This window comes from Vanacampus margaritifer, chromosome 15 (genome assembly GCF_051991255.1).
Source record: "Vanacampus margaritifer isolate UIUO_Vmar chromosome 15, RoL_Vmar_1.0, whole genome shotgun sequence".
NCBI lineage: Eukaryota > Metazoa > Chordata > Actinopteri > Syngnathiformes > Syngnathidae > Vanacampus > Vanacampus margaritifer.
The window spans coordinates 14648478-14671646 of NC_135446.1; the positions used below are offsets into that span (position 1 = coordinate 14648478).

The 23169-nt window shown below is 39.9% G+C and overlaps 1 protein-coding gene across 3 annotated transcripts; it reads left to right on the top strand.

The window, feature by feature from the left end:
- Positions 1 to 1898: 1898 nt before the first annotated feature.
- lrch4 (leucine-rich repeats and calponin homology (CH) domain containing 4) lies at positions 1899 to 23169 on the top strand. 3 transcript variants are annotated; one of them, XM_077544867.1, is made up of 18 exons: positions 1899 to 2499; positions 12903 to 13047; positions 14077 to 14206; positions 14298 to 14403; positions 14488 to 14734; positions 14802 to 14898; positions 15826 to 15943; positions 16127 to 16227; positions 16296 to 16348; positions 17490 to 17663; positions 17771 to 17842; positions 17913 to 17967; positions 18035 to 18104; positions 18304 to 18429; positions 18507 to 18598; positions 18678 to 18815; positions 20287 to 20364; positions 22909 to 23169. In XM_077544867.1, exons 1-18 carry the CDS (start codon positions 2328 to 2330, stop codon positions 23005 to 23007), a joined length of 2073 nt encoding a protein of 690 aa, XP_077400993.1. In that variant the 5' UTR covers positions 1899 to 2327; the 3' UTR covers positions 23008 to 23169. The 3 variants fall into 3 exon arrangements, with proteins under 3 accessions (XP_077400993.1, XP_077400991.1, XP_077400992.1); XM_077544865.1 differs by lacking the exon at positions 22909 to 23169 and adding an exon at positions 20788 to 22701 and having other exon boundaries at positions 1903 to 2499; XM_077544866.1 differs by lacking the exon at positions 22909 to 23169 and adding an exon at positions 20788 to 22701 and having other exon boundaries at positions 1909 to 2499; positions 18313 to 18429.

Genomic DNA, 23169 nt, shown 5'->3' on the forward strand with positions numbered 1-23169 from the left:
AAAAAAGACCATATTCAAAACAAGTCTTCTGAGATTTGCTTTATTTCTCCTGCTACTAAACAAGCTTTGATAGTTCCCCCCCGGCATGTTATTTCCCCACGGCATGCATCCGCTTCCACAAAAGCTATACAAAATATTTTTCTCTTAACCAATAATGTGAAAGTAAGCCATTTAAAAATCCAGGCACATTAAATACCAGTGCGATTGCTTCCTGCGCCACATGCACAGCAGTTGTTGGGGCTGGTCAGCATAAATCACGTGCCAGTCATTTTTAGTGGCGCTCCCCTTGCAGCAGGCACTTTCTCCCTTGACCTCGAAAAAGTCATTCCACCCTGCTGCCTCTATAGCTTACAATACTGCTGTGTTGCTGTGGATTTTGAGCTTGACTGGGTTCATTTTACCCAAGGTTCGGTTAATTATTTTCACGCAGAAAATTGAATTGAAGAAATGTTGGTAATAAAATTTGCATTGTTTTTACTGTTGTTACTGATAACCTGGTAACATGTTTCTTACTTTTATCTCCTGTCTGTCTGTTGGATACAAATCTTGATCCGATGTGCTGGGTCACATCCTCAACCTCAACCCAATGCACTGAGTGTAAATAACCCCTTTTGGACCTATAGAAAATGCATGGTTGTTTGTGCCACTTTTCAAAATAAATAAAAGACAGCTTTAACTGCACATGCAATAGCGAAAGACACCACTTTGACACAGTTCCTTCTGGAAGATGCAAAAGGAAGTGACATTGAGAGCCCAGAGGAAGAAGGGACGGACAAAGAGCGTGAGAAAGTCTGACCCTTTCTGCTATGGGCCTCGAGAGGGTGACCCAGAAGAAGCCATCATGGTGAGAAAATACTTTAGTCATCCACTATATTTGTTTACATACTACATATATGTTAATCACTAAAGCTTCTGTTTCATTTCCATATTGTGGTATAGAGGGAGTGGGACATTTTTAAATATTAGCACCAAGAGTGGTGGGGTTGCATTATTTTCACAGATTGCATGGAGATGCAGTACATTGGATGAGATGATCTAATGACTCTTAAGGGATTTTACATATGCATAGCCCACCCTCCCAACTTACATGCACATTAGTCCCAGTTGCAGCCGGGGGTCCGGCAGCACTTTGACAGATGGTCCAATGAGGATGCAGGGGTGGGAGGAAGGGAGGAAACGAGGGCTAAAGAGTGGGCTGGATGAAGAGGACAATGCAAATTGAAGTGGTATGTGTGTGTGTCATCTGGTACTGAAAGAGGAAAGACAGCAAACATGAAAGATGCAATAATGGTGTCCTAGTGACAGTGCATTTGCGTGGACATTTATCCATCCATTTTCTGTAACGTTTTTCCTCGTTATTTAGGATCTCAGGTGAGCTGGATCCCATCCCAGTTGATTTTGGCTGCGACTGCATGGTTGTGCCAGCCAATGGCATGCCACATATAGACAAACAACCATTCACATTATGATTACCTGGCAGCCAATCCAGGGTGTAATTGTGGTTCTGATCAGGGTTTTACGCCGCTGAATTTGATTTTTCAGGAGTGCGATTGGCCAATATTGATACCGATCACATGGATTAATTGCACATTATTTAATTTTAGAGCTGTATACTAATGATTGTTTTAATAATCGATTAATATGATTATATATATATATATATATATATATATATATATATATATATATATATATATATATATATCAATGCATTAACACATAAATTTTATTTTTAACTTACTCTGCTCTCGCATTTCTGAAGTGGGACTAATGCTTGGTCGGTAGCGTTGTTTGGCACTTCTAGGCCACCGTAGCAAGTAGAGGGGCCCGCCCTGTCAAGTACCACTCCTTATGTGAGTTCTGGGTTGTAACTGTCAAAGTAAATATATACAAAACGACAACCACTTAAAGCGCTACACATTTCGTTTACAAAACACAAGACGGTAGGGCAACACATCTATAGATATTTGATGTGGGCCGGAATGACAACTGCTGGATGTTATTGTTCTTTAAGTTAATGAGTTGTGATCTTTTATTTTGTAAGAAAATGCCGACTTCCGGGGTTATTGTTACGACACACGCGTGTTCGACGCCACTTCCTGAAAGATTGACAGCTTCACCCCACTCTCCAGTTGTAGCGGTGACGCGAGGTTATGTTGTGTGACGGCCACAACGAGTGTCGAACACTTTTTGATTGGATTTTCGCTACCATGTTCACCAGTTGGTAGTTTTTGTTTTTTTTAATTAAAGGGGACGGCGTGGGGCCAGGAGAGCGACGCAGGCGCTGGAAACAAAGTAAAGAGAGCGCCCCCCAAGGCGAGGGTTTGATGGAGGCTGGGGATGGAGCCCAGCTGCCGGCCACAGTCGCGGCCAGTCGAAGTGTAGAGAAAGCCCTGGAGGACGCAGCCGCCAGCGGGGCTCTTAACTTGGTCAACCGAAAACTGAAAGAGTTCCCCCGCAGCGCCAAGAACTATGACCTATCCGACATTACACACGCAGGTAAGTTAAAGTTTCGCCTTTTGTTTTGTTGCCTCCCGGTTTGGGGTTCCACCCCTAATCTATTATACGCGTCACAACTATTGTTTATGTTGAAATCACTCCTATTTTGAATCGATGTCCTACTACATTAAAATGATTGACCACACCATCATGTAACAGGATTTTATTAAGAATAGCCATTATACATACTAGTGCATTGTTTAAAACCATAGTTGTAACAAAATAAAATACTATTTTTTGTTGTTGTTGTCGTTTTGACAAAGCTAAGCAATCATGGTATCTCTTTTATCTTGCATTATAGCATTTATTAACTCCTCCTACTTCATTATTGTAAAGAGCGTAGAAGCAAGGGGCGGAGCTACGTGGCCCATAGTGAGTCGTTGTGCACCCTGGCTAGTTTGGCCACCCCACTGGAGAAGCTCGTACTGCTTCACACAGTCCTCTGCACACCACCTTAGAACCCAGGGTTGGAGGGGAAAAAAAAAAAACTTTGACAAAATGCCAACAAAAACACAGAAAATGCAAGCACATATTAATACTTTCACTGTGAGATACCAATGTGAACTGATGGTGACTGAATGTTGCGAAGTTCACTTCCACCAGCAAGTGGCAAGGTTATATTTGTCTCCAACACATAAAAAAAAAAAAAGAAAGGCTGAACAAAGATTTGTATTTTGTGATAGAACTGGAAGTAAAGATTATTTCAATAATCAATTGATCTGTTGATTATATTTGTTTGTTTATTAGATTATGGAATACATTTTGTTCATTAAAAAATGCTTGAAAAAGTCATATTTTGATTAAACAAAATGTTCATGGCTTTCTTTGAGGATTACAGAAATCTGTGAGTAATACTGTAGGTGTGAAGTTTCTTTTTTTTTTTTTAGACAATAATTGTTTTTCCTCTTAAAGAGAGAATCCTCTTACTTCGCTGTCACTTCAGCCTCTGTCAGACGCGTCACACCAACTTTGCGTGATCTGTCTAAAAACCGCTGATTGAGTCAGGCAAACCTTCAAAATAAAGGCTCCCCAACCCAATCAGAACTGCACCCCACCCGCCAGGTGACCTGGTGACCACAAGTAAGTGTGACAGCTCTGACGGAGGCTAAAGTGACAGCTGAAACTGTAAGCAAGGTAAGAGAAATCTGTCTTTACTGGGGGGAAAAAATCTTTTTGTCTGAAAAATAGAAACTTCAAAAAGAAATCAAGATAGAACACAATAGTGCTATGTGAATGTTTACTGTTGAGGTAACGGTTAACAGATTATCAAAACAGTTGTCTTTTAATGCATGTATGATTTTAACTCATTCACTGCCATTGACGGCTATAGACGTCAAAAAATCATTGGAACTAGTTTAGTTTAGTTGGAATTAGTTTAGCATTTTTTCCCCACTTTTCTTAACACGAGTATGAAAACCTAGAAAAAACGCCTGACGCGATTTAAAAAAAAAGAAAAAAAAGATTATTAAGAATTAGGGGCGTCAGGCTATTACATTTTTTAATTGTAATTAATTGCATGACTTCAATAGTTAACTCACGATTAATCACAAATTTTATATCTGTTCTAAATGTACAATTAAAAAAATCTAGGTTTTCATACTCTTGTTAACAAAAGTAAAAAAAAAAAAAGTTAAACTAATAGAAATATTTCAAATATTTTTTACGTCTATAGCCGTCAATGGCAGTAAATTAGTTAATTGACTTTTTCGCTCTAATTAGTTTGAGAAACAAAAAAAACTGTAGTTTCAGTTATTAAAAAAAAAAAACACTTTCATTTTTTTGAATTTTTATTGAGTTTTGTTTTCATTAACTATAAAACCTTACTCTTTACACACCACACAGGATAATCGCTCAGGATAATCTTTTAGCGATATCAGACCTTGGCTGATTTTGATCTCAAGGTGAGGAAAATGCTCACATTTGGCCCGATTGTAAGTATCCCTGTACCTTGGTTTAGTTTTGGCGTTTGATGACTTCCGCGTCGGTCGGCCTCACGCTTGGATTACGGCAGACTACCTTGTCGTCACCGTGTGCGAAAAGAGGATTATGCCGTCCAGGTTGACTCAAATCAATCTTCAGCTCTGCCTTGACCTAAAGCAACACCCACTGTCCTCAGCTAATTATGACCATCTGCTCATAACGAGCCAGGTGTCCGTCCAACAGGGACGAAGAGGCAAAACACACAAGCTGACTTCTTTTTCAAGGTCTCCTTGTTTTGGATAGTTTGCCGGTGAATTTGGTCTTCGTGTCGAGAAGGTGGCTGAGAAATCCCAGAAGTGTTCGCGATTAAAAAAATAAGCCCCCTCCTTCCTGTCTTCCTCTCTCCCTCCCGGCAACTTCCCAGCTCCATGAAGGTCAAAGGTTCGCGCACACGCACGCAAAGACGACGCTTCTGGCGAGAGGCGAACAAAGCTCGGGCCTTGTACGCCCCGCGCACACCCACAAGTGTGTGTTTTTGTCTCGCGCGGTTGCCGTTTGATGAGCAAACGCGCCGGCCATCCTCAGGCTGGACAAACTATCAATGCTCTACTGTAGACACGATGATATCTAATATCTTTGCTCCCGGACTGACTTTGATAGTGATGCTCATGTTTGGAAGTCACTGCAGACAAGGTGCAGCATTTTCTCACGAACTGATAGTAATCTTTGTAATAATATTATTTAAAAAAAAAAAAAACATTCAACAGAGGATGTTTCTATATTGCACAAAAAATTGCTTCAAGATGTCCTCTGGTACAGGCTAAATTAAAAAGAAGTATGAAGAGCTATGTAAAAATAGACTGGTAAAAGTATGAATTGGACTGTCAATAGGACCCTGACAGGTGAAGCCAGAGGGCAGCCATCTTATGTTGCCACTTTTACTGATAACTTATTGTATTTTTTCCGCTGTATGGAGTAATGAGAGCCTCGCAAAGACTAAACTGGTTGCATTGACCCTTTATTATCTCAATAATAAAGGGTCGTAAGGTTTACATTTTGCAGCAAATGATTCCCGATGGGCTTTACTTTCACTTGATTGTTGATGGTTTTGACAACATGAGGCAGACTAATCTAAAGATACACATTTTTTTGTACATGTAGCACTTCTCCCAGGCTTATTAGCACATCTATGTCATACAGGTTAGCATTTTCGCATTAAAGGTAGAAAATAATGTGAAAACGACACTGAGAAATCAACGTATTAAAGTCGGGTGGCCTTTGCGAGTGGCAACGTAAGATGGCCGCCAACGGCGAGTTAGCGACATTGTTAGTCCATTCAAATACAGTAAGTCTGTGCATTTAACACGCAAACGAGCTAACGGTTCGCCAGTTAACTCATTCACTCGCAGCCATTTTCACTGAAGCAATCCCCTTCCGCTCCCGGCTGTTTTACTGGATTTTGACTGATTTTGCAAGGCCCACAGAATATTGTGTTCTATTGTTATAAGAACATGGAACCTACCAAAATAAAGATTAGAGTCTCTTCTTTCATCAGGAAAAAAAGTATACTTTTGCCTGTTTTCGTTTTGCCGCAATTCACATTAGAATATAGCTAAGTTTCATGATTATTCACAAGTCTATTTAGAATTGTGAGGAAAATTAGCTTTTTTTTCAACATGGCCCTGGTTGATCTTGTTTGCTCTGCTGCCAGCTACTGGCCGTTTGTGTAATAACTAGCATTTCTTCAACCGTTCTTTACAGTTGAGAGGCTGCGTCAAAGCCTTCTGTTTGCGCTAGCATTTAAAAAAAAAAAACAACAACGTATAAATACGCCTTTGGGACACTTAAAACATTTAAAATAGAAAGTATGAGTGTTTGATGTAATCATCCATTCATTCGTTAGGGACAAACAATTCTCTTGTGTGTGTGTGTGTTCAACATGGAACGAGCTGTTTACATTTGCTGCGTGTGGTTTAGTGAGACCGTGTGCATACACCCGCTTGCTTTATTTCCTCCAGGCAGCGGATGTGGGCTCACCGTTCACTTCTGCTTTGTCTTGTCTGGCTGCTATAAACTTGCGACGTATTTCCGTCCACACTTATGCTCTGGTAACATTTTGAGATTCGGCTCACTGTCAACTGATGAGAAAGAAACGGTCAGTTTTTCAAATGTTTGCGGTTGACCCCGGAAGCGCTTGGTTGATGATTCAGATTGTGAGTTGCACTTTGAAAGTATGTTAAAGCTCGATGGCAGCTGGTTGAAAGGGGATGGGGGGGGATTCAGACCCTCCCCAGTCCCATGGGAGGTAACCAGAGCAAAGGCAGTCTGCCTACAAGTGCTCACTTGACTGGCGCAAGGCCGGATTCAAGGCGCTACTTTTTGGTGTTTAGTTTTGTTTCCTGGCCGCGACACAATGAAACTCGATGAGGGTGTGTAAATAACTGACTGGTTTGTGTGTGTATGCGTGTGTGTGTGTGGCGGGACTGACTGGTGAATAATGAAAGGCCAGGCTCTGTGTGTCTTACGTAACCACGCTGATTCATGAACCTCCCCACCGAGGAACTTGATGATACGGTGCGTTCGGGGGGGGTCGGCCCTTCAAGTTCTGCTTAGACGGCCGCAGATGAACCTGCCATTCTGTGTTAATAGGTCACGTGACATGGTGGAATGTACAGCGGCGCGTCGGTGGTAGTACATACTTTCTCGCCGCTGTGTTTTCACAGCTCGACTGTGCGCATGCCGTTGCCACGGTGATCGGAACGTGTCGCTACCGCCGCCATCTGTTTGCATGTCGCTCGCTTATCAGTGCTTGTCGCACTGTGGTCGGATTTCGACGCTGCGCCATTAATCCGATATATAGCCCCCTCAAAAACACACAATTTAAATAGTTTTTTTTTTTTTGTAAAAATAAATAAATAAAATGGCACTTGTACTACATAAAAACACAATTAATTAGAAAGTAAAGAAGGAAAAAAAATTGCATTGTGATTTAATGCCTTATTTTGATGGACATTGTGCTGCTCCTTCTGTGGGGTGCACCTTGGCCTTCAGGGGGCAGTATCATAAATGCATACAGTTTGGCTAATTTGATTTTAAGCCAACCGGGAAGCAATACGTTACTAGTGAGGCATAATGTAAACACCCGACTTCAAGCGGGTTTGTGATGCCAAAATGCATATTTATGCTGCCCAGCGTTTGCCCTGAGCTGCAAGTCAGTCAGTGGGAGTGAAGGCTGCGCGAGGAGGAGGTGAAAATGGAAGCGTGTGGGAGGAAGTCAAGTCAAAAGGGATTTCTTCGCCAAGGACATTGCACTCCCCATCATCTGCCGTCGAGTTAAGCATCACTCAGCGCTGTTCTCTTTCGCTTAAGCGCTCTTTCCCCAAGATAAGCGCTTGTAGGACAGCGTGTAGAAAGTTAGAAACACTCGATACATTGTGGCGACTATTGTGAAACTGCCTGAGGAAGCTTTTGGTTGCAAAGTATTCAACAGTGAAACGTCGCAAATGTTTATTATTGCCCTTAATGATTTCTGAGTGCCGCCATGATGAATGAGGAAATTATTGACAGTGTTATAGGGAGCTTCTGCCGTACTGCCATGTGGCCTGAAGTGCTTGTGATTCACCTTTGGCCACACCTCAAGCAGTGATTTCATAGCAAGTGTTTTGTATTAGCCTGCCTTGAAAGGCTGTGGAGTGCACATCACATCTTTTTTTTTTTTTTTCTTCACATGATTCAGACACTTTGGCTCTAGAAAGCAGCAGCAAAAAAGATAATTATGATGTTGCTTTAAACCTCTGTAATACAGCCTTGGATACTCTTACAAAATAAAAAATATATCACTGTCTTAGTCAATCAAATCTCTACTGCACACTATGCATTACTTTACTTTACTATACTTTGAATGTCTCACGATTCGATTCCGATTTTTAGGTGTGCGATTCTATTCAAATTTTTTTGAAATTTTGCTTCAAAATGATTTGCTTGACAATGATTTTTGCTTCACAATGATTTTTGCTTCAATTTATAGTTGTTCAAGGAATCGTAATTATCTACTCCAGTCTGACTCGCTAATGCTAATTAGTGCTCTACTCGCGGCACTTTTATCACTCAAACGAACGGCTCCACGCTGCAAAAAAAACAACAACTTTTATGGAATAACTTGATCGAGACTTTTTCCTTCTACTCTCAGGGATGTGATTTTTCCGCTAATTCGCGGAATTCCGCTTTTTTTATCTCCCCCCCAAAAAAATGATTCTTCTGCTATAACAAAGACATTTGTGGTATGCTCTAATATGAGTTACTTTTCATTTGGTCATGATACAATTATTTGATCATAAAATTTGAACTCTTCAACATTATTTATGTGTTAACTTAGTAATCACATTAGTTAGATATGATGATATTCTCAGTGATAGTTTTTAAAAGCAAAGGCAGTCCAATATTTTTGAATGTGACTGATTTTGAGTTGACTAAAACTGCCATTTTATATGGGATAGTTCAATATACATTGAAAATTTATGCTGTTGTTTTGTCTATTTCTTTGTCATGTTGAGTGCATTGAAAGTACTTAAAAACACGGAAAACCCATGAGCTCCGGGGGGCTTCGCTAGCTAGCCTAGGTGGGTGCCAGCGGCCCCCAGACCCCCGGCTAAATTTTCAGATAATTTCACTTTGGTCAAATCACATCCCTGTACTCTCTAACGTGGCTACAATTTAACAGTGTATCTGACCGCGTGGAACCACACTGCCCCTAAGTGGCCAAATTGGGTACAACGTGAACAGCGCTCCCAATAAAGGCACACACAAACAATAAGAAGAAGGTATAAAATAATTTAAATGAAAAAGATTTGGGGGCATTTAAAATCAATTCTGAATTGTACTAAATGACAATTGCGATTCTAATGAGAATCAATTTTTTTGGCACACCCCTAATGCGTGCACACGAACCGTTACGCAAAGTTAACATTCATACACAAGAACTGAAGCTATCCCCCATTTTGGTTTCACGTTGCATTTTGCGGGCCAAAATTAGCATTTTGCGCCTCATCAAAACGCATTGAATAGCAAAACTGAGTGTCAAACCCCGAGACAACCGTCAAGATTACACATCTTCTTTACATTGTTACCTTATGACATTAAAGACAAAGAAGAAAAAAACAAATATAGATTAGCTTTCAAAGAACTTCATTACCATTGTTTTTTAGTCTGTAACAGAAAAGATTTGAAGTGCCCCCCCCCCCTCCCAAATAAAAGGAGAGAGCGCCACTGCCATCTACTGGAGTGGATGTGAAACAAAAGTTTGCACAATGTGAATGTAAGAAATAAAAACTGTTGATTTGATAATAAAAGCAAACCAATTGTTCATTCATTATATTGTCATATTTGTATTGTTTAATGAAACATTTGCTTCAGTTTCTTGGGATTAACCTGCAAAAAACAAGAATTGCCCTACAAAGTTAGGAAGTCCCTGATTGGCAAAACTTCCCCGCAAAAAGAAAAGAAAAAAAAGATATCGAAAGAAGCTATATAATTTGTTATAAGAGTTTTACCCCTTCAACATCCTTGAAACACATTTAAACATTAAACATTCTTGGATTCATTCAAACAAGAAATGGCCGCCTATCATATAACAACATAGCTTCACGCTAACATAATGTAAAAGCCTATAGAAACTGGTTGCTTTCAAATCTGCGAAAACAACACTACTTTCATTCAGTCGAGTGAAGAGAAATATCCTGTCCCGGCCTTTCCTCTTGTATCGGACTCGCTATCGTGCCGCTTGATAAGGAATGTTTGTCCCACTTCTTGCGGGACTGCGCAGCATTTTTATCCCTTGTCCAGTGACCCACATAGAAATAAAAGGAAACGCCAGCCAAACAAAGGCTGGCTGAATGGATGGATGTTGACATGGAGGAACGCTGCTGTATAAATCTGTTCACAGCGACAATTGAAACGGGGCTAAATAATGATGCGTCGCTCTGTAACGGTTGTGTGTGTCAGGATTGCGTTTCTCCCCGCCGTGACATGTTGGCAGCTTGTCTGCCCTGACGCCAGCCTGCTTGTGTCATGCTGAATCATGGCAGAGCTTGGTGTTTTTTATACACCAGGAGGTGTCAGCTCAATGTAGTCGAGGGACCAGATGTCAAGTGGGCTGGAACAGTCAAATCGTAGCATAATTAACTCATTCGCTGCCATTGACGGCCATAGACGTCAAAAATTAATTTGAACTATTCATATTAGTTTAAAAAATTTTTTCCCACTTTTGTTAACAAGAGTATGAAAACCTTGAAAAAAATATATAGTACATTTAGAACAGATAAAATATTATTATTATTTATTTTATTTTATTTTAAATTTTTAACTATTGAAGTCTTACGATTAATTACGATTGAAAACTTTAATCGCCTGACGCCCCTAATTTTTAATAATCTTTTCGTTTCTTTAAAAAACAATTTTTTTTTATATTATTAAAAAAAAAAGTATAGGTTTTCATACTCTTGTTAACAAAATTGGGGGAAAAAAAGTTAAACTAATAGAAATAGTTCAAATGAATCTTTGACGTTTATAGGCGTCAATGGCAATGAATGAGTTAAACAACTGGGTTGTTAGTCCCCCCCCCCCCCCCCTTATACCTGTGAGCATTTCTGACACCCAAAACACGTATTTTGGTGCCGTTCGCCAGTCTCTATAAGTTTTTGTGCATGAATCACCGAGGACATGTTATATAACTGTTAGCTGTGCGCTGACGTTTTGGCTAGCATTAGCGCTATTTTACACAGCTGCAGCTTCCTTCGAGAACGAAGCAGGGCAACTGAATATTGATGGCGTACTGTATGTAAACAAATGACAGTTTATAGAGTACAAAAAAAAAAACTGTGTCCGTTTTATATATCGAATGATAATTCGATAATTATCATGATAGGTAGGCCCGGTTAGCAACACAACAATTATTGACCAAAGAGGCTAAGTGCTTGCTGGCTGAAAAAAAAAAAAAGTTGGCTGAAAAACTAAAACTGAAAATGTTGATGTTCGGCGCACCTTCTTTGGACATCTTTGGCTGTCTGTTGCACAATAGATAGTTGGATACGGCTAGCAAAGGGGGCCCCGCCGTTCCATCCCCCCAGCGGAGACACACACAGCTTCCCACCCCCACCTTTTGTTCACACGGCTCCCCCGCAGCTATGGGACGGTAAAGATACATCGCTACTGTACACCCATTTCCATCCATTCTGTATGCTTCGAGGAAAGACACACACACTGTGCTGCTGTGTGTAACTTGTATGATTCCCTTTCCATGCATTTTGTTGTTGTTTTTGTTGAAATGGCTTCCTCCAGCCACGCCGCTTCCAAAAACAAATCAATAAACGGCCACCGGGCAGTCTGCCATTGACGGACTTCTGTGTCAATGAAAGCTTTGCGCTAATGGGGCTTTTTAAGACTCACCAATGAGGGCTTATTGCACTGGTTCTCAAAAAAGGATTTGTATAAATTATGTTGTATCTTTGTAAAAAAAAAAAAAGAGCATACTAAATGTATCATCGCTGTTGGCGGAAACCTTTTATGTCCAAATGTGGTCAACTTTTTTCCGTAAATCAACAGTATTGGTCAGTCCCCATGTTGGTCTATTGTTTTTAAGAATTATTGACCAATCGAAAGTGTTGGAAGCCGATGCACTAATAAAAAAAAACCTACAAAAACTAACATTTAAATAAGATTTTCATTACCAAATAAAATGAAAATAAGAATGCTTTAAAAAAATAAATAAAATACTGTATTAAATTTCAGGTTTATTAGACTTGTTTAGAAAACTAACTACATGTCTTGAGTTTATTTTAAATGCATTTATTTTGGTATTACTCTTCAACTGTACAGAAGTGAGATGGTTGAACATCCGTTTAAAAATTGAAAGTTGACTATATTGGAAACATTTTATTGTGACATTTTTTGCTTGCAATCTTTAAATTCTCCATACATCTAAAACGAATACTAAATCTAATAAAAAAATATATAAAATATTAAAAAAAAAACGAAGCATTTTCAAAAAATAAAAACAAACCTGTGCTAAAAGCGAATTAAAACTGAATTTTAAAAAATCTAACAAAAAAAACTAATGAGAACTCGATTATAACCCTGGCAAGGCTCCCTCTGGTGGTATTCAAAATAATCACTGAATTAACTGTTGAAACTGCATAATTTTACAATAGTATTGTTTAAGTGGAGTTTTGGTTTATTTATTCCAATTAATGGTTTAAGGCTGTTTGCGTTCAAACATTTATTTAGAAATGACTGAATCGTGAAATTAAGTCTTTTTTTTGTGTGTGTTTTATTATTTAAGCCTTAAACTGCACATCTGTATTTGTACTGTACTGCACTAGTGTGCCAAATTCAGTTGAATGGAATGTTTGAAAGTAGACTACACAGTGAATGACAGAGCGAGAATTGGAGACAAATTGAATAAGATTGAAATTTGTTTTTTTTTCCAGATCTGTCAAAAAATCGACTATGTGATCTGCCGGAGGAGCTCGGTCACTTTATTTCATTGGAGACGCTGAGTCTTTACCACAATGGGATGCGTTCACTCTCCCCTTGCCTGGGGAACCTCCAGGCCCTTACCTACCTCAATCTCAGGTAATCTCCTACCCCTATTCCTTACCCTAACCTCAACCATAACCCAATTCAAACCTAAACTCTAAAACCAAATCTTGACCCTCAAAAAAGAGGTCCCAGCAAAATGGCCCCACAATTTGAATTCCGTTTCCACAATGGTAGTTAACTCTAGACGTTTTCAGAAAAGGGATGTTGCCAGTGCCAGCCGATTTTAAGCATTTTGACTGATCTTTCAAGGTCCATAGAAAATTGTGTGTTTGGACTATGGAAACACACATACTACCAAATGAAAGATTGGACTCTCATCTTTCATCAGACAAAAAAGTTTGTTTCTACCTTATTCCGTTTTTCAGTAATCAACAATAGAAAATGGTTAGTTTCACCTCTATTTTGAAACAAACGTCTTTTAACGTCTTTGGCACTCCTCCATAGGATTTTACTAAACGTTATTTAACGTTTTTGGCAGTCAAAGAGTTAAACCTAGAAAAACGCGCGTGTATGGGCCCCACAATGTAGCAAAGACAAAGGTGAACACAAACACATGCACACAGGTTTGTTTTACTATCTTTGTGGGGCCACCTCATTGACATAAAACATTTCCTATCCCCTTCCCCTAACGCCAACCATCAAAAAACCCTAACCTCAACCATAACCCAATTCAAACCTAAACTCTAAAACCAAGTCTTGACCCTCAAAAAGAGGTCTAAACTTGTGAAGCCCAGCAAAATGGCCCCACATGGACAAGGTGGGCCCCACAATTCTTTGAAATCCGGAAATGTTGGGCAGAACGATAAATCCAATTCAGAATGACATCACAATGTAGTAGAATGCAATTTTAAAATTGAAAAGGCTGCAATTTGACAAATAGAACAAAACAAAAAAAACGGCTTCATTTCAGTTGGTTGGTGGCAAGATTGTGATAGTTAACGGAAAATAACAACTACAACTAACATTGGGAGAAAAAAATTGCAATTCGATTAAATTTCAAAAAAGCTTCAGCCTTAAAGTACAGTAAACCCACATAAATAATATTTTCGTTTTCGTCCACAGCCGTAACCTGTTGTCCAGTTTATCCGCGTCCGTGTTTGAGCTTCCGCTCCTACGAGTGCTCATCGTCAGCAACAACAAGCTGTCTTCGCTGCCTGCCTCCGTATTCACCCTCGCACATCTCCGGCAGCTGGTAGCATAAACACACACACACACACACACACTCGTACCAATATGATCCAATAATGTACACTTTGGCATCACTTTTTTTTTTTGCTCGTCAGGATGTGAGCTGCAACGAGCTGCAGTGCTTACCCCCAGAGCTCGGCCAACTCGAGTGTCTGCGGGACTTGAGACTGAGGAGGAACCGGCTCACCACTTTGCCCGAAGGTACGAAGAAGAAACACCCTTAGGCAAAATTGAGCTTGCTTTCTCTAATAATGACAAATATTCGCATTCCCCTCTCGTGCGCAGAAATCTCCGAGCTCCCCCTCGTCCGCCTGGACGCGTCCTGCAACCGCATTACCCAGGTGCCCCTGTGCTACCGCCACTTGCGGCATCTCCAGACCATCTCACTGGACAACAACCCGCTGCAGATGCCCCCAGCGCAGATCTGCTCCAAGGGCAAATATCACATCTTCAAATATCTCAACATGGAGGCTTGCAAGAGGAGCCAGGAGGAGCTGGAGAGACACCTGAGGCCCACTGGCTTTAACAGCTGGTTAGTGACTCGAGCCACTCGAACCTTTTCTTTGCACGCCTATAAGTAACCCATCCTCGTCTTGCAGTTTGTCTGACCAGGAGCTATTCGTGAGTCAGTTCGGAGGCCTGGACTCTGGTTTTAACAGCGTCGATAGCGGCAGTAAAAGGTGGTCTGGGAATGAGGTAAGTCCATGCTCGAACCTCCGTCTGCTACTTTAACTCATTCACTGCCATTGACGACTATAGACGTCAAAGATTCATGTGAACTATTTCTATTTAACATTTTTTTCATTTCATTTAATTTTTCATGAAAACCTAGATTTTTTTTGATTGTACATTTATAAAAAATATAAAATGATCATGCGATTAATTACAATTAAACGGCCCTTATTTTTAACTCATTCACTGCCATTGACGGCTATAGACGTCAAAATTTCATTTGAACTATTTCTATTAGTTAAACATTTTTTTCCACTTTTGTTAACAAGAATGTGAAAACCTAAAAAAAAGAATTATCGTGCATTTAGAACAGATATAAAATGTGTGATTAATCGTGAGTTAACTAGTGAAGTGAATTAATCACAATTAAAATTTTAATCGCCTGACGCCCCAAATTTTTTATAATGTTTGCTTTTCTTTTCTTTTTATCGGGTCAGGTGAATACAATTTTTAATTAATCACATAACTTCAATAATTAACTCACGATTAATCACAAATTTTGTATCTGCTCTAAATGTACAATATATATATATATTTTTTTAGGTTTTCACACTCTATTAACTATTAACAAAAGTGGGAAACTAATAGAAATAGTTCAAATGAAATTTTGACGTCTATAGCCGTCAATGGCAGTGAATGAGTTAATATATTATTTTTTTAATTAGGCCCGTCAGGCGATTACATTTTTTAATTGTAATTAATCACATGACTTTTATATCTGTTCTAAATTTACAATATATTTTTTTCTAGGTTTTTATACTCTTGTTAGCAAAAGTGGGAAAAAAATGTTAAACTAATAGAAATAGTTAAAAGGAATTTTTGACGTTAATAACCGACAATGGCAGTGAATGACTTGATAACAAACACCTCACAATGCATGTGTGCGTCTAGTCAGCAGATGACTTCTCCGAACGTTCCCTCCGCATTTCTGAGGTCAGCAGAGACCAGAGAAACCTGGAAGAGGAGGAAGAGCAGGAGGCGGAGGAATCTCCTCTAGAAGCCAACAAAGGTGAGGCTGACGGCCATGTTGAGGTCTTCTCACACGGACGATGAACCTTTTTCCGGGAAATGTTCAGAAACAGTCTCAGTAGAAATATAAGAAGCGTGGCTAACTGCTAGCTAGTATTGTAACGTGGTGAGTGACTTGGGTGACAAAAACTTACCATAAGTCTCCATACGGCCGCGTTCATAGTCAACGGCCGAGCCGAGCAGGCCGACTTCATTGACAGCAGCGTGACGGAGGAAGAGGAGGAGGAAATAAAGACGGATCCTCCCACACCCCTCTCAGCGCTGGTACGAGGCAAAAGATGCTCATTGCGCAACATCCGGTTTCTGTTGTTGATTGTGTGACTGATTTCCAGGAGCTGAAGGAGAGAAGCGCGTCGCCCCATAACAAGGATTCTGCAATACGCCGGTATGTGCTGTCGTCATCGGTTACATGCTGACTACTCGCTTATGGATTTTTCCCGAGTCCACAAGGTCACTTGATACAATATTTGAAGAGCTGGGGAAAGTCAATAGACGAGCGTTCCCATCCCTTACTTGTCAGTCAGACGTTGCCTCGGCTCGACGGCTTTCACGCGGATCACAAAATAGATTCACGGCGCTTTATTTTGACCACATTTTGTGTTGCAGCCTCATTCCAAGATGAAATAATCTATACACAGCACTTCATGATGACAACGTTTCTTAGTTTAGAAGTTTGACTTAGTGGCTGCATCAAGAGCGTAGCAGTTATTTCAATTAGTTTAATTAGCGACTTTTACCAACAAATTTATGGCAAAATAGAAGAATGGTGGTGCACATTTGATTTGACCTTTTGAATGCGTCTGAAATTAGTGATCTTACATAATTAAGAGACCTGAGTGGTTACATTTGGATGGTTTCGATTGATTACATTTTCTGTTTGATTACAAATACATATCTTGAAATATCTTGTCAGGTGTTTTTTTTTTCATTCTATTTTAGTTTTTGCACATTAACTCATTCACTGCCATTGACGGCTATAAACGTCAAAAAATAATTTTAAATATTTGTATTATTTTAACATTTTTTCTACTTTTGTTAACAAGAGTATGAAAACCTAGAAAATAAATTATTGTAAATTTAGAACCAATATAAAATTTGTGATTAATCGTGAGTTAGCTAGTGAAGTCATGCGATTAATTACGATTACAAATTGTAATCGCCTAAAACCCCAAATTTTAGATATTCTTTTATTTTATTTTTTTAAATTCATTCACTGCCATTGACGGCTATAAACGTCAAAAATTAATTTTAACTATTTCTATTAGTTTAACGGTTTTTTTTCTACTTTTGTTAACAAGAGTATGAAAACCTAGAATTTTTTATTGTTCATTTAAAACAGATAAAACATTTGTGATTAATCGTGAGTTAACTAGTGAAGTCATGCGATTAATTACAATTAAAAAATGTAAATGCCTGTCGCCCCTAATTTTTTATCTTTTTTTTTTTTTTTTTATGAATTTATGGCAGTGAATGAGAATACTGTTTTTGTTTGGCTGGCTTATTATTTCCTGCTGTCTCCGGTACAGATCCAATCTTCACGTGGAGATTGCTGCCCCGCCTCCGCTGACCTCGCCGTCGCCCCAGTGCCCCTCCAGCCCCTCCACTGAAGAGCGCCGTCGGCCGGGAACGCTCCTCATCTGGCAGGAGCGGGAGCGGCTGCAGCAGCAGCAGCAGCAGCAGAAACAGGGAGAGAAGGCCAGGTAAACATTGTCCTATTATACAGGCCAAATGTAAAAATGTCCCCTTTATATCCTAAAGTAAAGATTCGATTTTTGATCACTTTCATGTGACGTCTCTATTTTTGCAGCTTGCTCAAGTCACTAAGCAAAACAGGAAGTTTTGTGGCCTCTACAGCGCCTACAGGAAGTAGTAGCTCCAAGTGAGTTGAGACACATTTTACCGCCACAGCTACTACAAATGCTCAGAAACGGTCCTCTGTCTCCCTCTAGTGGCGCATCCCCAGAAGGCAGTCCCTCCCACTGTGGCCTCCGACCGAGATTGGCAGTGAGTTGGACTCCTCCTAAGTGATTCACACCACATGCAAACATGTTCACTGTGGTCTTTCCTTCAGAGCACTGAACACGCCACCGCTCTGTGTTCTTCGGCAACGCAGCATCTTCAACGCTCCAGGAGCAGAACAGGTAGTTTTATATAGACTGTTGGGGGAAATATTTTATTTTAGTGTAGGCCTAACCTAGAAGACAAAAACATTTATGTGCAATACATCTGATGTTATTTATTGCAGTAAATATTAACTTATTTCTTGTGTTCAAACAAAAAAAAAATCGCAAGCCATTAGCTATATCATGTACCAAAAGGGAATAACAACTTACAAATGAGGTCTTCCAGAGGGACCGTCCTCCCCGAAGACGACAACGACGACGACGACATCACCACCGGCGCCGAATCAGAAACCCAACAGCTTCCTGTTCCGCACGTCGTCCCGCAGCAATGTCCGACCCGCAGGTAAACAAAAAACAAAACCGACCCGCGAGCTCAGCGAGGCCAGTCCGAGTTCGGCAGCGTCTGTCGTCCGTCCACAGGTTCGTCTCCAAGCGAGATGAGCAGGAGCGAGTCCCGCACGGCCGTGCGCTCGCCTAAAGAAGAGAGAGCGGACGTCGCGCGGCTCCGCAAGGTCAGTCGGATGATTCGATGCCATCTGGAAACGTGTCCGCAAAATCTTGTGCGCTCACGGTGGGGGGGTTTCCCCGCAGGCGCTGGAAACACGACTGAAGATCACCCTCGGCGAGGACGTTGGGGAGGCGCTGTCTGACGGCACCGTCCTCTGCCAGCTGGTGAACAGCATTCGACCGCGCTCGGTGTCCATCATCCACATTCCGTCCCCAGCAGTGGTGTGTCTTCTTTGAGATGTTAAACACAGTTGGGTCAAAAATAACCCAACATGGGTCAAAAATGGACTGATCCTCTACTTGGGTCGATTTGACCCAACTTTGAGTCAAGAAATGGGTCTTTCAGCGTAAAACTCAAATATTGGTTAGAGTCTTTACTTGGGTCAAAAAATGGGTCATTTTGAATAAAACAACCCAGGAAGTTGGGTCAAATTGACCCATAAATTGGATCGGTCCATTTTTTATCCATATTTTTTTTTTTTTGCCCAACTGTTTTTAGTGTGTAAGATCACAAATAGTGGGCTCACTGTAATAGCAACAAGGGTTATACAAGTAATAGTTTTAGATTTTTCAAATGTTAGTTTTTATTTTTTAGTTAATTTGTTTTAATTCGTTTTTAGAGCTGGGTTGTTAGATTCTTCTTTTTTTTTAATGCTTAATTTAATTTTATTTTTATTTTTATTTTTAAATTTTATTTTTTATTAGTTTTAGTTTTAGCAGGGCGGCTCCAGGATTTGACCGACATATAGGTGGTCTGCGGACTTTAAAAAAAAGGGTTATACAAGTAATAGTTTTAGATTTTTCAAATGTTAGTTTTTATTTTTCAGTTAATTTGTTTTAATTAGTTTTTAGAGCTGGGTTGTTATATTCTTCTTTTTTTTGATGCTTAATTTTATTTTATTTTTTAATTTAATTTAATTTTTAATTTTGAAATTTTATTTTTTATTAGTTTTAGTTTTAGCAGGGCGGCTCCAGGATTTGACCGACATATAGGTGGGCTGCGGACATAAAAAAAAAAAAAAAAAAATCCATTCTACAATATCAAATAAAATCCCGGACAGGTTTAAAAGCTCATGCAGGAAATTAAATTGTCAAAAATGAAAAGAAAGGCATTTTTGCATAATTGCTTAGTAATAAAGTTTCAGTTTAGTTGGCAACAGGTGTAAAAGAGACCCCCCCCCCCCCACACACACACACACACACACACTTACACATTACAGCATTAGACAAAGATAAGACCCCCAAAAAAAAGTAGCCCCCAAAAAATAGATTTTTTCACTCTGTTGTAAAAGTAAATACTAAAGGCAAAGGGCAATTTATTGAAAAAAATCAAATCTACCTGTGATTTATATTTTTATTGATGTAAGCGTTATTTTATCCATTATATACAGTATATATATATTTTTTTTACTTGGCCGATTAATCTGTGATATGAAATGTACTTTGCCAAGTATCAAAATCATCATTGGCCTAAAAAAAAAAAATATCCATATTAGTTGAGCCTAGCCTAATCATGGAAAATTGAAGTTTGAAGTGATGGCAATGGAAGTGTTAGCGGAAGAGGCACAAACATTACCGAGTTACAGAACAGAAACCTGTCAATCCACTCATAGATCAGCTTCCACTTGCATTTGCATCCGTTTTTTTTGCATGCGCATCCCTTTTCGTAAATGGTCTTTTCCTTGTCTTTCAGCCCAAACTGAGCTCAGCCAAATGTCGACTCAACGTGGAAAATTTCATCGCTGCTTGCCGCAAGCTGGGCGTCCCCGAGGTAGGGTAAAAAAAAAAAAAAAAGGAAAAAAAAGCACATAACTTGAATTCATATAGCATCTTTCTGGGAACAATAACTCAAGTAGGGATTCAAATGTGTTGTATGATTCATAGAGTACTAACTAGACGGCCCGCTCAAGTGGGCTTGTAATTGCGTATAGCAGCCACAAGATGGCGGAAAAGCATTACTGTTCTGTCAGCCTCTCTAGGCTTACGTTGTCCCTCAAACTTGTGACTGCTTTCCTAACTATATCAAGTGTTATGTGTCGCCCGTCACGTTTTGGACCGACGACTCGAGCATCCTCAAAACGCACAAGTCGCCGGTCCAAACTCAGTCTTTGTCAACCCCCAAAATTCTAACACTCTTCCCTGTCATGTGTTTTTTTATTTTTTTTTATTTCTTGCCCCCCCCACCCCCGTCCAGACGGACATGTGTGTGTGCTCTGATGTGCTTCTGTCTAAGCCGCCCCGCGTGCTGCGCTGCGTCGAGGCCTTGCTGGCCCCGGAGGACGGACCGACGCAATCCCCGCTGCTGGCCGCGGATTTCCTGCTCTTCTACTGCGCCGCCATGGTGCTGCTCTACATCCTCTACTACTACCTGCTCGCCTAAGACCAAACACACGTTCACACAAAAAGCACTGAAATGCCTTCGCTTCGCCTTGTACCACATAGAAAAAAACACTACAGGTCCTCCATGTTCTCCCGAGAATGTCCGTCTTTATTTATAGCACATTGTACAGGGTGACAAGATAGTGTTAAGCGTTTTTTTTTTTTTTTTGTATCCTTTATTTGTATGTTTTGCACAGCTTGGGTCTGAGAAAAAAGGAAGTGAAAATCCTAAAGGGGCCTCATAAGCTGAAGATGAACTGTGAATGTCTACCACATGATCGTTTTTTTTACCATTTTTGAACATGTGCAAATGAGACCCGAGTGCCTCCGAACCGACAAGACTTTTGACTTGTTTCCAAACTAGAAAGGTACAAACTACACACGATATATATGAATAATATATTAGGGGTGTGCCCCCCCCCCCCCCCCCCCAAAAAAAAAGAAAATACGTGCGTCGATAGGATTCAAGGTTGATTCATTTCAAAATGATTCAATTGGGTTTAATTCAGTGGGATTCCGGTTCGATTCGATACGGTACGCCTCTGATCGAGGGGGGGGGGGGGGGGGGGGGGTGATGATGCAATGAGATTCTAGTCATGTGATAACACGAATGAACTTGTACGTGCTGTAAATGTGGCCATCAAAGAGTTTTCTCCAATAAAGGACGATTTGATACGGATTTTGATATAAAAGTGGAACGGTTCACTTTTGAGTCGTTTTTAGTACGATTCGCCGAGTCATTTTCGAATAATTTTCTGATTTTGTTACACCCTTTATATATGTACGTGTGTAAATATTAAACATGTCAGTGGTCTTTGTCGACCGGCTGACTTTTGTATAAATGTAAACAGGTTATTAAATTATATATATTTTTTATTTATTTTCAAGTTTTTGTTGTGTTGCAAGTTTTTTTTTTTGCTAGTGAAAGCTCCAACAGGGAAATTAAACGTGATCGATATTCCATTATTCAGGCTTAAAATAACTGAAAATTGATTTTTTTATTTTACCGTTCGTAAATCATTAATCCCCCCCAGAGGCTTTACCCACGTCTACCTGACTTTCTCTCACTTCACATTTGAAACACGTATGAAGCATTTCTGCGTTGATACCAAGTTAAAATGGATGATGCAAATGTGGGGCGGGGAGAAAAAAAAAGATCAAATTCGCTCCCTGTTATCAATACTGTATGTGTGTTCCGCTTCATGTCTACGATTGTCTGCTCGGACCGATTTCCAGTCCTGACAATCGAGCTTTTGCTGACTTTGGATCCCAAGTGGGGAAAATGGTCAGACGAGCCCGATTATCAGTACGCGTTCCTGATTGATCTGCCTTATTGCACATATTACAGTCGATGTCAACTAACTTGCTGCACTCATTTTTTTGTGTGTGTTTTGAAACCAAGGTCAATCGGATGACAGCTGTTGAACGTTTATTTCTTCTTGTTTTTGCTTTCTTCAATTTGTCCCGTTAGTTCTGCTGGCTCCTGCTGCTGTTTTCTACTGTTACCGTCTTTTCTATCGGCCTACTGTTTGCATTTTATGTACACGATAATTTCAAAATGTCTATTTTGTAAGTCGGTTTTACGAATACGTCCACAGAGCAGAAATTCCCAATTATGTTTTTTTATATTTATACATTATCGAGACTCCTTTTTCAAATGTATATAAATATATTTGTTACATTTGTTCTCCCCTCCTGTTGTGAAGAATTTATTAAAAGTGGAATTTCATGTGTTGCTTTTTGGGTGGTATTTACTGTAAAAAAAAAAAAAAACATTGGACCACACATGCAAAATATCCCAATATTGCCTTTATGGAAGTTGGACCTGCCAGTGTGAGTATTATGGAGCTAACAATCTGAAGCTTGCCCTTCAAATTTCACATTAATCATGTATATTCTGAAATGTAACCGTTTATCTTTCCTCCTCCCGGCCTAGGATGCCTTGTGCTCACCCCAGCTCACCACAGAGGATGACGGCCTGAGCCGGTTGGTCCGCACCGTCCATGTTCTGGAGGGACTGGCTGGCTTGAAGTGACTCCAAAACGGCGTTGCCATTTCACTGGTCAATTGAATTGACTCGTGCAATGTAGGAATGAATTGGAGGCCACACTCAAATCAAATTTCAATTTTTTATTTTTTTTCTGATGACTACCAACCATAACAGATCAAATAAATTAAATCAGCGTTTGAGGTCTGA

Coding starts and splice junctions, on each gene's coding strand:
- lrch4 (XM_077544865.1), top strand. CDS start 2,328: ATGGAGGCTGGGGATGGAGCCCAGCTGCCGGCCACAGTCGCGGCCAGT. Junction 14,404..14,487: donor GCTCACCACTTTGCCCGAAG/GTACGAAGAAGA, acceptor TCTCGTGCGCAG/AAATCTCCGAGCTCCCCCTC. Junction 18,430..18,506: donor CAGCAATGTCCGACCCGCAG/GTAAACAAAAAA, acceptor GTCCGTCCACAG/GTTCGTCTCCAAGCGAGATG.